This window comes from Rhineura floridana, chromosome 1, assembly GCF_030035675.1.
Source record: "Rhineura floridana isolate rRhiFlo1 chromosome 1, rRhiFlo1.hap2, whole genome shotgun sequence".
NCBI lineage: Eukaryota > Metazoa > Chordata > Lepidosauria > Squamata > Rhineuridae > Rhineura > Rhineura floridana.
Genome location: NC_084480.1, coordinates 168,760,697 through 168,774,088, shown reverse-complemented (window position 1 = coordinate 168,774,088; position 13,392 = coordinate 168,760,697). Strand labels below are relative to the sequence as shown.

The 13,392-nt window shown below is 41.2% G+C and overlaps 1 protein-coding gene across 3 annotated transcripts in view; it reads left to right on the top strand.

Annotated features, from left to right (window-relative positions):
* The window catches only part of FMO1 (flavin containing dimethylaniline monoxygenase 1), a 46,183-nt gene extending 38,246 nt beyond the window's left edge, over nt 1–7,937 (top strand). For 2 of the 3 annotated variants that reach the window (XM_061585167.1, XM_061585159.1), the window contains exons 8-9: nt 251–323; nt 3,867–7,933. In XM_061585167.1, the coding sequence (XP_061441151.1) occupies nt 251–323; nt 3,867–4,209 (416 nt within the window). In that variant the 3' untranslated portion in view covers nt 4,210–7,933. Of the gene's footprint in view, nt 1–250; nt 324–3,866 lie in introns of all 3 variants that reach the window. The other variant, XM_061585177.1, reaches the window with a different exon arrangement.
* Nucleotides 7,938–13,392: the final 5,455 nt, after the last annotated feature.

The following is a 13,392-nucleotide window of genomic DNA, read 5'->3' as shown; positions in this document are numbered from 1 at the left end:
CTAGATTAACCTGGGTGCTCACCCCATCCGTACACAATACCACAATCATCTCTCCCATATGTAACTTACTCTGTTCAAAACCCCTGCTTCATCTCACACTAAACAGAGGTTGATGCCACTAATAACTGAACATCCTGTTCTTCTTCCTGGAAGACAACTGCTCTATTTTACCCATTGGAAAAATAAAGTTCTTTTTTGATGTACCTCAAAAATGTGACTTGCTGAGAAAAAAATCCCTCCTGTCTTCTAGGTTTGTGTAAGTTGCCTCCAGTGAACACAATGATGGAGGAGGTCAATGAAAAGAAGAAAAACAACGTCAACTGGTAAGCTCTTTTTTATAACGTGACCACGTTGAGCCAAATCTTCATTGGTTGAATGGAGGTGCATAAAGTTTGCCAGCTGATCAGGAAGAGACCCAGCCTGGCTTATCCTTGTGCTTTCAACCAATGTTTGATCTTTAGAAAACAGTAAGTGGAGTGTTTAATGTCATGAAAGTAAACATTCTTGCCTACTAATGTCTCTACATCATGCTGTAGTTCCAGGCACATTTGCCAAACCCAGCAACAGATTCCGCTATAGCTTCTGTGCAGTTGGCAGGGGAGGAAGGTAAAGTCGGTGTGTATTCAGCATGAGCAAGTCACTCAGCCGTCAGTGACCAAACCTATCCCAGAAGCTTTTGTAGTGTCGGAGAGACTGCTACAGGGATGGGTGAGAAATTTGATTCAGCTCACATTTAAAGCTGAATTCATCATATCTGCACTTTCCAAAACAGCACACAGCCATCCTTTGAAATTTCCGAATTTTGTCATGCATTTCTCCAACTAAGCAATCTTTGCAATAAATGCATATATCAGGGGAAAGTGTGCATAAAAATGAATATATTAGTGAAAAACAACATAAAATATGCATTATATTAAGAGAAATTGCTTGCAAAAATGTGTACATTAGTCAAAACTGCATACAAGAGAAATTCTCACTAAAATGCTAAAGAATTCTCATGAGGATCTTAAAAAAATAAAATTCACCAATTGCTGCAAAAATATGGAGAATCAAAGATTGGAAAAATGAGAAACTGGGAGCACTGAACCTGACAGATCCTTCCATCCCTAGATAGTTATCATCTGACACATGTGGGCCTATTGGCACAAGGAGGCTTCCTGGCTGGTCTCCTTGCAGTTCTCTTCTTTAGCCAGAGCTGGGCAGTGGGTCACAAGATGAATCCACACCTATCATCTTCAGGGTTCCCAGTTCTAGACCAAGGGTGGGCTTCAGTCCTGATACCTGGTGGCAACATTAGAAGCCCTATGGTGCTTGTGTGCAAAATCCAAAGAGATTAAATCAGTTTGTAGGAGAAAAGGATATGACCATTATGCGCTTCTCACCCCTTCGCATTTTAAATTATATTAATTATAGCTGGGGGGATTTTCAAACCAAGTAGTTGACACCACCTGAAGTCATTAGTGTTTTTATTCCTGCTGCTTATCATCAGGCCCAATTTTTATTTATACAAAGCACTCTGCAGTCATCATTATGTTCACCCCCACAATAACCTTATGAAGTAAAATACAATTCCTTTTTTCAGTTATTATCCAAATAACTAGAGGGAAAGGCTTTAACATTATTTTTACTATTATCATTTAACACTAATCTTAGAGATTTTTAGATAACAGAGTTAGGGATGGGATCTGTTTGCGCCACTTTGAAAGCATTCCATTGATCTAATGATTCAGATTTGTTCTTTGTCTGGTATCCATTGCTTTTACCAATCTGATTTTTCCCTCCCCAAAAATATCAATATTAATACTGATATTTTGAAGGAAACCATCAATAATGTAAAAGGAAAGCATCTTTGCATTCTCCTCCTCCACTATTATAGGATATTATAGGCTTGGCTTGCTTCCTCCCTGCTTGGAGCTTGGATTATTTGAGCAGGGAGAATGGCAGAGAGAGAAAGAAAGAGAGAAGAGAGAGAGAAAGCGAGAGAGCGCTGTACTGCTGTAATATGTTATGAGTAAAATCAATAAAAGAGCAATATATTCAAGGGAATATTTGAGGGGGGGAAATCTAGTGTCAGGGGAAATCTTCTGAAGTTTGGAACAAACAGGATTGCTCTGCAAAGATGGAGAATATGCGGACAATTGAAAAATCTGGTGCTAAATCTGAATTCTCGCCCATCCCTAAACAGCGTCCATTAAGCCTCAAGATTTAAATTATTTTCCTACTTTTAACATTTGTCAAGTCAATGCAGTTGTTGTAAAATTGACATGGTGTGTTTCGCTTGCCCAGTCCCAGCTGGTAATGTGACTGAGGCTGAACACAGCAACGGAGCACCCACTTGGGCTGGCCATCTGAAGTGGAGTGTGGCATCCTTGGCCCAAATCCAATTTTAAATAGTAGTGAGACTTGTTTAACTCAGAAGAGTGCTTAGGAGAATGTGGCATTGCTACTACTGCAAAGAACATAATTTGCCAGCAGAAGGCATTTTCAGACAACCTGTTTATTGAGCATTCATTCTGATTTGTTTGCGGAGAAGTTAGATGATGTTGTGTCAAAAGTAAGTATTATCCCATGCTTTCCAGTGCATTTTCCTGTCACTTTCCTTATTTCAAGAAGTCCAGTCTTTCAGGGAAAAGGGTTTGTTCCAGAAGACCTCCCAATCAACTGAATTTGCCAGTATGTGATTGAATTCCATCCGAAGACAGTGACTGTCTGGAAGCACCCAGAGCCTCAGGTCCAAGCTACACATTCCACTGCAGCCATGCATATCATTAGCCCAATTACTTATGTCTTATTTACAAAGTGTCCTCAGGAGGGGGCACTTTTTAGCAGAGAAAGGGTGGAGGGAAAGGAATGCTTAACCCTCCTCATGACAGCTACTTTTCCTCAACAACTGCACTCCTTTGTGTTTCCAAGCTCATGTTTAGTTTACCCCACAAATACTGGTCTGGGAGTCTGTGGAGGAAAAACTGGAGGGGGGGTAGAGTTGAGAGGAATAGCAGCTGGCAGGGGAAGAGTTAAGCAGCCCCTTTTCTCCCCACGTTTTCTGCAGCAAAGGGCTCCTGAGGACACTTTGCACCAGAGAAAGGGGATGTCAGATTAATGTTATGCTTGGCGGCAGTGTAATGTGTCACTGGTGCCTTTTTTACAAATATTTACGGGGTAGGATCTTGAATTTTATACATGGCCCTCCCCATGTGTCCTCCTGGAATCCTGCCTCAGAGAAGACATGAAAGCATAAACAAAACTGTTTGTTCAAAAGGTGGGACTAGATAAATTTAAAATCCCATCCATACCCTTTAATTTAATTTAATTTAATTTGTAGCTTAATTATAGAGCACCTGCTTTGCACTCAGTTGCAGGTACAACACTTGGCATCTCCAGCTGTAAAAGCATCTGAAGTGGAAGGGTTGGGAAAGGCTTCTTCTTGATACTTTGGAGAGCATTTTCTAATCTAGTCTGAGGTTGATAGGTGTTGCGCTAAAAAGACAACTGGAGGGCACGAGGTTGGGGAAGGCTGGAGTAGACAATACCAGACTAGAGGGGCCAAGGGGCTGACTCTGGGTATTGGTTGACTACCAGGCTTTCTACCAAAACCATGGTGCTCCCAGGAACACAGTTTCACTATGAACTTAAATTGCATCACAGTAACTATAACTTCTGTGGCAGAAATTACAATTTGCTGAGGGTCCTGCAATTAAAAATCCCTATTTCACAGAAAAAGGAAACCCTGTTCCCAGAGTTCCCTTGCAATGGAATTATGAACAGAATGCTCAATGGCACTCATGTCTTCTATTTCACTTACAAATCAAATGTGTGTGGTTGTTTTTTCCCTCCCCTTTCCCCCTTTTATATATTCTGTAATTAAGGTTTGGCTTGTCCTTTGATGAGGTTTTGAAAACAGATTGCCTTGTGTACATGGACCAAATTGCCTCCAATATTGGCACAAAACCAAGCGTGCCAGCTCTCCTTCTGAAAGATCCTGAACTGGCCCTGAAGATTTTCTTTGGGCCCTGTTCCTCCTACCAGTACCGCCTGATTGGACCAGGAATGTGGGAGGGAGCAAGAAGTGCCATCATGAGCCAGTGGAAACGGACCCTGAAGCCCACAAGAACTCGGGTTGTGGAAGACTCTTCAAATTTCCTCATGTACCTGCTAAAAGTGCTGATACTGTTTGCTGTCTTTGTTGGAATTTTCTTTGGTTTCAATTAGTTCTTGCAAATTTACAGCATTATTACCTTTATCTTTCTGGGTACGTATTTTCTGTCTACATGATGCTGCACCTTGCACCAGCTGATAAAGGCAGCACACGAAATATATACGCAACTAGAATTTTACACAAATCTAAATTCAGATAATTTGAAATGTTTATATCTGAGAGTTGTGTTTTGTTTTTTAAAGAAACTGTTTTTAAGACAGAAGAACAAATATTTGACAGCAATGCATGAGAGAGACGAACCAAACCAAAGTCCATTCCTAAACCTGAAAATTTACAAATACAGGTTAACTTGAAATCCAATTGGTGGGTTTTTTGGAGCTAGTGTGGTGGAAGTAGTTGTAGTAGGGAATATGGAGTCCCTGCTTCAAATCCCCATTCAGCCATGATGCGCATTCGGCCTCTCCCACAGGCAGCATTATTGTGAGGGCAAAAGGAGGAGAAACACGCACAGCCCTTCCTGCAACTTGGAGAAAAGACTTTCGCTATTTTTCTTCAACATTTGGCATAGTAATATAGAAATGTCAGTTTAAATTGCTATCTGTTTTTGAGTATCTTCAGCTCTACAAACACCAGACACACACAGTCACCTTTTATTCATCTGTATGCTTAAAAGTAGACGCCATGGTGCAGGTATGTCAGGTGTGACTAACAGCACACTCCAATGCATGCCTACTGAGAAGTAAGCTCCATTGGGTTCACTGGGACTTACTCCCAAGTAAGTGTGTATTGGATTGCAGCCTAAAGTTCACTGAAAGCAAACAGACTGGGCTAGTTTGTTTTATATGCTACAATGTGATTTACAGAAATCTGAGTGATTTTAATGGGATTTACTCCCTAGTCAGTGTGCTTAGGCCTGTAGCCAAAATCATGATCAACTTCAGTTGGCTGGAGGCACTTCTAGATGGGCTGTGTATTTGCACAAAATTTAGTTGTCATTCCATACTTTCTAGTGCAGTTATCCCATAATTTTTCTAACTGCAGAAAGTCTGGTAAGAAGATGATGGGAGATTGCATGGAAAGTGCAGGAGAACAACCACTAGCTAGAAATGTCATAGAACCTTCACATGAACATACCAGGATGAATGCTAAATAAACATGTGATGGTGTATAACTGTCCTCCACACAAGTTGTGTGCCAACGTATCAGCATGAATGCTCAGTGAATAGCCACTCTGGAAGCCCCCGAGGTCCTCAAAGTGGTGATTCTGGAACCTTTCCCTTGACATCTTCTCTCTTGTTACTCCCTTTGTTGCAGATTTACACACTATACTTGAAGCAGCTCCTGCTGCTTGCTGACCCCTCTCTACCCTCTGCTGCTGAATCTGAGCAGCCTGCCAGCCCAAGTCCTGGGGGCAGGAGAGGGACAAGCGGAAAAGCTGCGCACATCTGAGTTAAGGTGGCTGGTGGAGCTCTGTTTGCAAGGCAACTGCTTTCCAACACACAATCACATCCACACCATGCATTTAAACCACATGATTCCCCTTCCACAAGAATCATTGGAACTGTAGTTTAAGGGTAATGGGAAGTGAGGAGTAAACCTCACCCTCACTGTCACAGAGCTACACTTCCCGTTACCCTCAAACTACAGTTCCAATGATTCTTTGAGGAAACCATGTGCTTTAAATGTACTTTAAATGTATGGTGTGGATGCTAGTCTTCCCATGTGTGCTGAACTCTTCCTAATTATCCTCTTTTAAGCAGCATTTACAGGTGATCAGGCCAAAGAGGAAGGACAGTAGCTCACTGGTAGATGCCCCATCCCTGGTATCTCGAGATAGGACTGGAAATGCCCCATGTCTGAAGCTCTAAAGAACCATTGCCAGTCAAAGTCTCACTCCCAGTGACTGAGCTAAATGAACCATTCTGACCTGATATAAGGAGGCTTCAGGAGGGACTCGGAATACATCCATGCCTGGATCATGTATTTGCCAGTGGTGTGGAAGGGTACAAGGAGATTTAAACCTGCAACAAAACAACATTCCCTGGCACAAAAACTATAGCATAAAGGGAACAAATTGGGAAATAGTATGATTTGTTGCTTTCTGTTCTGGAATCTGTTGGATTGAAGAGTGGCAAACAAATGTTTGAAATGAATGAAATAACTAAAATGGTTCCATTAAATAATATTACTCAAGTGGAATCCAGTGGCAGTGGCAGATAAGCTACCTATCCCCTATGTACCAGATCTCATGCCTGCACTGCAAATGTAAACTAATTTCAAACCTAATTTCATTGTTATGGTTCTCAAACAAGGAACCTAGCAGGAATTGTTGCTCTATAAAGAATAGACAAGGAAGTTCAGGAGCACGTACACAAAGCCATGAGTCAGTTCTTAGTTGGGGGTCATAATAGTAAAAAATGTGAACTTCTTTTCCAAAGCCCTCACATAACTTTCAGTGCCAAGTTGAAACTTTGAATAAAGTTATGTGTGGTTGAAAATGTATCATGACCACCCTGTCTTTTTAAATGCATTATTTTCCAAATGTATTTGTTTATGCACTGTTTGCACACTTCTGTGTGTACACTACGCAAAGAAGTTTGCTCTGCGTGCTTGGATAGTATAAATGCAGAATGTTCTTAACATTTAGGACATTAATTTACTCTGAACAATATAGTGCTTCTTTCAGAATTATGCTGATACTTATATTAAAGAGATAAGAAAAGCCCCAATAGGACAGAAAGTCCAGGATTTTGTTTCCAACAGCAGCCAACCAGATGCCATTGATTGGAAAGCCCACTGTCACATCATGAAGGTAATAATCCCTTCCTGTTTATTGCTGTCTCCCCAGTAAGTGGTATTTAAAAGTATGCTGACTCTGAACTGAAGGTTTCCTTTAGGTATTGTGGTTAATAGCCATTAGGTGCTTCCAGATAACCTATTTATTGAGCATTCATCCTGATTTTTTTGTGGGGAGATTAGATGACATTGTGTTAAAAAGTGTTACCTCACGTTTTTCACTGCATAGTCTGATCTTTGGGGAAAGTGGGTTGTGCAAACTTCCAAATCAACTTTAATTGTGAAATCTGCATTTGTCAGTATATGATTGAATCCCACCCCAAAATAGCTACCGTCTGGTAGCACCCATTGATAGACCTATCCTTCACAAATTTGTCTAATCCCCTTTTACAGTCATCTGAAATATATTTAAGAGTAAGTTGCGTATCCGTTCCCCAATGGCGCATAAGCTTGCCTGAGATTTGAGTCCTCTCAAACTCAAACAAAAAATCATATCCCTAGTGTTTGTCAGCTATATATTGCTCTTTACAAACTTTTTTGTTTTACTCTTTTTTTAAAAAAAGAACATCTCAGTTTTGAATATCATTGTAAGCCAGTATATAACAATATATTACAAATATTTTCAGTAAGTTCAAAATGACAGGTATATCAGGGGAAATAATGGGGCTTCACAAATTGCTATGTGGAAAAACCTAGTGTTGGAACAGATTGTTTTATTATGTATGCAAAGCTTGTTTAAATTATATTGATCTTTCTGTCAGTTACCAAATGCCAAGACTGAATTACCTTTGAATTTTGTTTTCCTTCTGCACTCCTTTAATTGGGCAATCTTGATAAACTTCTGCATTTAAGGATCTCATGTGTTTTATGTCACCATGCTTTTATTGATAGGAACAGCTAGAATGTATCATGTAGAGGCTACTAAAATGATTTGCAGATATTAAAAAGTTTCCAAAAAGGACTTGATGTTCTTTATTGTTTTTTATAGAGCTGTTTAAATATCCTAGCAAAATATTGTTTGGATTAACGGGGAATATCATACTTGATCATTTAACTTTTACATAAGCTGTTTTCTTTTAGCAGACCTGTATTTCTTTAGGTCCATCAAACATATATAAATTACAGCAATTTCACTTTTTTTTAATCAATCTATATTGTGCTTATCCTGGAGAAAAAATATCTGCTTACACCAATATAATTAAACAACAGCTGGTTTTATTTCTTGGTTTCTTTTTACACTGTCTCAGCATTCTTCTTGGAACCACGCCCACAAATGCAGGCCTAGAGCATGCTCAGTTCCAACTTTTCGAAAGAAACACTTTTGCCCTTTGGCCACTAGGTGGCCACCGCAGAAACATATTTCAACTCCCGATTTCTGAGTGGGGAAAAGGTCCGGAGCAATCCTATACTGCTTGATTTTCTTTTGATAAGAGCACTGGGAATTTGTGATGTCTGTGTAGGCTTTTCTTTTCTTTACTAATATATAGAAGATCACAGTGGAGCAAAATACACTGATCACACACCACAGCTGCCAAATCTGCATCAGATTCTCAGAGAGCTGCTGTTGCAAAGGCGCCAAGCTGGCACTAACATTAGGTAGAGCAGGAGTAGGGAATTTTGGCCCTCCACATGTGGTAACTACAGCTCCCATCAGCTCTAGTAAGCATGTCCAATGACTAGGGGTCATGGGAGTTGTAGTTCAGCAACATCTGGTAAAATGGCAGCCTTGGGTGTCAGGCTGGGCAGGAGCAGCAGCAGCCCCCTGCCATTTCTCCTGATCCGGCTAGTCACTCCCCTCTGTTGGAGGGCAGAGCTATGTATACCACACAGTATGCCCTGACTCTCTTAGGCTCGTTTTTAATAGATGAATTACCTGCCTTTTATCTGACTACTCTCCAGATGTTGCTGAACTACAGCTCCCATTATCCTTGACCATGTTTGCTGGGGCTGATGGGAGTTGTAGTTCAGCAACATCTGGAGAGCCAAAGGTTCCCCACACCTGATCTGTGAATTAAGCAATTATACGCAAATATATGCAAACTCTCAATATAGGTGTTCTTTTGGATATTTTGAAGGAACTGAAAGGTAACACAATTTATCAAACAAAATATATTACACATTGTTAGGACTGGTCATTTTTCTTTTCATTTTGAGCTATGTTTTCTTGCCCTACGTACCCAAAACAGGAGTAGGTAGGAGTTAGCAACAGATATATTTGCAGGTGATTTCTGAGGAAGCCTAAGGGGGGGAAAGAGTTGTATGGTTTTTCCCCTGCCTGTCACTGCTTTGAAAGCTGGAACTACTCAGCACTGGTACCTGCTGTTGCATGTTGCTGCACCTGCTGCAAATGGCACACTCCTGTGTGTCTTTCCATCTAGCATGCTGCAGTGCATGTTTGCATACAAGGCATTTCTGCAAGTTGCATGTGGTGTGCTCCAGACACATTTAGCTATATGTAAGAACACATGAGATGCAAACACACAGGATAGTATTCAATAATACAACAATTCAGAGTAAACCCACTGAAGTTAACAGACATGACTAAGTTAGCTTTATTACTTTCAATGGGTCTATTATGAGTAAGACCTAGTGGAATACAATCCACAAACATCATCATGCAGCAGACGGCTACACAAAAATATACAAAAACATGTAGCAGCATGTTGGATGCAAACGGATGTTTCTATTGTGCACACACACAGGTTCATCAGTTGCAAACACACAATCATGCACACACATGCCACATGCATAGGAGTGACACACATACCACACACAACACTATGGCCTGAGATTTCTGCAGTAAGTATTAAGAATAGCACTTAAGCATGTACAAAGTGCCTTTCCTTCCTCACCCACAATTGCATCTGTCCTCCCCACATGTTTAGGGTTAAATAGAAAGCATTTCAAAGCAGATGACATCACTCAGAGAGGAAAAAAGAAAGGCAGAGGTTTCTTTTCCAACTTCAAGCACTGCCTCAGGCTTCTTGTCTGTTACCCCTTTTAGCCCCAGTTGAAGTGCCCTGAAATGAGGGTTGCCTCGCTCCCTGCAGCCAGGAGTTAAGCCAATGTGTGATAGGAATGCCAGTCCACCCCAAGAAGATGACCCTGTCTCCCCAATTCAGACAGCCCTGCTCTGCTCGTCCTCCACCACCACCATAACCCAGAGGGCTTCTTAAATTGTCTGCAATACAACAGCTTCCCTCTGCAACATAAGAGAGTATCAAAACCTCAGGCATACACATATCAGACTACACAGTCTTTTCCTTACTCTTTTGGGGGACTTTCAGGTGCCTAAGCCAAAGACATGTACAAAGTCACAGCAGATAGTTCAAGAACAGCAGAAGCGAGCCTGGGGAAGTCAAGCTCAGTTACAGTAGCTGGACATCTAGAAACCCCCTCCCTCCCCAATCCTTTGCTCACCTGAAAAACTTCCACTTGCTCAACTTCAAGGCCTGATAGGAATTTGGGGTCTATCAGGTTACAGCAGAGCTATTTAAAAAATCAGGAAAGAGACAATACCAGGCTAAATAGCTGTAAGACTGATCAATGGTCAGTGGAGGAACTCAACATAAGAAAAGTGCTGCTGGATCAGACCAAGGGTTTCCCACAGTGGCTGACCAGACATCTCTGGGAAGCCCACAAACTGGACATGAGTGCAATAGCCCTCCCCTGCCATTGTTCTGCCATACATGTGTCTAATCTCCTTTTTAAAGCTATCTTAAGACAGAGGTTGATGCAAATTTCATAAGAATATAAGAAGAGCCTGCTGGATCAGGCCAGTGGCCCATCCAGTCCAGCATCCTGTTTTAACAGTGGCCAACCAGGTGCCTGGGGGAAGCCCGCAAGCAGGACCCGAGTGCAAGAACACTCTCCCCTCCTGAGGCTTCCGGCAACTGGTTTTCAGAAGCATGCTGCCTCTGACTAGGGTGGCACAGCACAGCCATCATGGCTAGTAGCCATTGATAGCCCTGTCCTCCATGAATTTGTCTAATCTTCTTTTAAAGCCATCCAAGCTGGTGGCCATTACTGCATCTTGTGGGAGCAAATTCCATAGTTTAACTATGCGCTGAGTAAAGAAGTACTTCCTTTTGTCTGTCCTGAATCTTCCAACATTCAGCTTCTTTGAATGTCCACGAGTTCTAGTATTATGAGAGAGGGAGAAGAACTTTTCTCTATCCACTTTCTCAATGCCATGCATAATTTTATACACTTCTATCATGTCTCCTCTGACCCGCCTTTTCTCTAAATTAAAAAGCCCCAAATGCTGCAACCTTTCCTCGTAAGGGAGTCGCTCCATCCCCTTGACCATTCTGGTTGCCCTCTTCTGAACCTTTTCCAACTCTATAATATCCTTTTTGAGATGAGGCGACCAGAACTGTACACAGTATTCCAAATGCGACTGCACCATAGATTTATACAACAGCATTATGATATCGGCTGTTTTATTTTCAATACCTTTCCTAATTATCCCTATAATAATAATAATATTTAATTTGTTTGTCACCTATCTGGCAATTAGCCACTCTAGGCGACGTACATTAAAAGAGATAAAATACAATAATAACAGATGTAATCACATTAATAACAATAGGTAAAAAATTCCCTAGCATGGAATTTGCCTTTTTCACAGCTGCCGCACACTGGGTCGACATTTTCATCGTGCTGTCCACTACAACCCCGAGGTCTCTCTCCTGGTCGGTCACCGCCAGTTCAGACCCCATGAGCGTATATGTGAAATTAAGATTTTTTGCTCCAATATGCATAATTTTACACTTGTTTATATTGAATTGCATTTGCCATTTTTCCGCCCATTCACTCAGTTTGGAGAGGTCTTTTTGGAGCTCTTCGCAATCCCTTTTTGTTTTAACAACCCTGAACAATTTAGTGTCGTCAGCAAACTTGGCCACTTCACTGCTCACTCCTAATTCTAGGTCATTAATGAACAAGTTGAAAAGTACAGGTCCCAATACCGATCCTTGAGGGACTCCACTTTCTACAGCCCTCCATTGGGAGAACTGTCCGTTTATTCCTACTGTCTGCTTCCTGCTTCTTAACCAATTTCTTATCCACAAGAGGACCTCTCCTCTTATTCCATGACTGTTAAGCTTCCTCAGAAGCCTTTGGTGAGGTACCTTGTCAAAAGCTTTTTGAAAGTCTAAGTACACTATGTCCACTGGATCACCTCTATCTATATGCTTGTTGACACTCTCAAAGAATTCTAATAGGTTACTGAGACAGGACTTTCCCTTGCAGAAGCCATGCTGGCTCTGCTTCAGCAAAGCTTGTTCTTCTATGTGCTTAGTTAATCTAGCTTTAATAATACTTTCTACCAGTTTTCCAGGGACAGAAGTTAAGCTAACTGGCCTGTAATTTCCAGGATCCCCTCTGGATCCCTTTTTGAAGATTGGAGTTACATTTGCCACTTTCCAGTCCTCAGGCACGGAGGAGGACCCGAGGGACAAGTTACATATTTTAGTTAGCAGATCAGCAATTTCACATTTGAGTTCTTTGAGAACTCTCGGGTGGATGCCATCCGGGCCTTGTGATTTGTCAGTTTTTATATTGTCCATTAAGCCTCAAACTTCCTCTCTCGTTACCACTATTTGTCTCAGTTCCTCAGAATCCCTTCCTGCAAATGTTAGTTCAGGTTCAGGGATCTGCCCTATATCTTCCACTGTGAAGACAGATGCAAAGAATTCATTTAGCTTCTCTGCAATCTCCTTATCGTTCTTTAGTACTCCTTTGACTCCCTTATCATCCAAGGGTCCAGTCGCCTCCCTGGATGGTCTCCTGCTTTGAATGTATTTATAGAATTTTTTGTTGGAAAGACACAGAGCAGCTCTGAAACAGATTGTGCTGCTTTCCAAAGCTACAGTGTGACTGGTGCACACCTGTAGTTTAACTCTCTCAATTCACCCCAGTGCTATATCTACTTTATTTTTATTTTATTTGCCACCATCACCAGAATCAGTGGGGTCTTCGGGGAGAGCAGAACATTTTTGGCAGGGGCAGAGCTACATCAATGATTTCTGTTTCTTTGCCTATCAATTTTGATATTGAAGCAATTATGAGACTGACAGTAACATCTGAGAGTTTGGAGAAATCCCCATTGATGATGACATTCAATCATATAAACTGTAAGATACCGTGGGTCAAATTAAATGTCATCTTAGCTATGTATTTGTGCGCTTAAATGCAGGAGTTTGTTTTGTACATATTTGTAGGGCAGTGCAGTATCTCAGAGAGGTCAGGTCTACAGCTCCCCTGGTGCATTCACTATAGATGTCCAATTTCCCTGCTTTTAAAAGTTTGATAGAAATATCTGTGGGCTATAGATACGTTCTTAAACTGCAAGGGTTTTTTTTTGCCTATTAGTGAATTTCCCTGTTTTTTATTTATTTATTTATTTATCATTTGATTTATATCCCACCCTTCCTCCC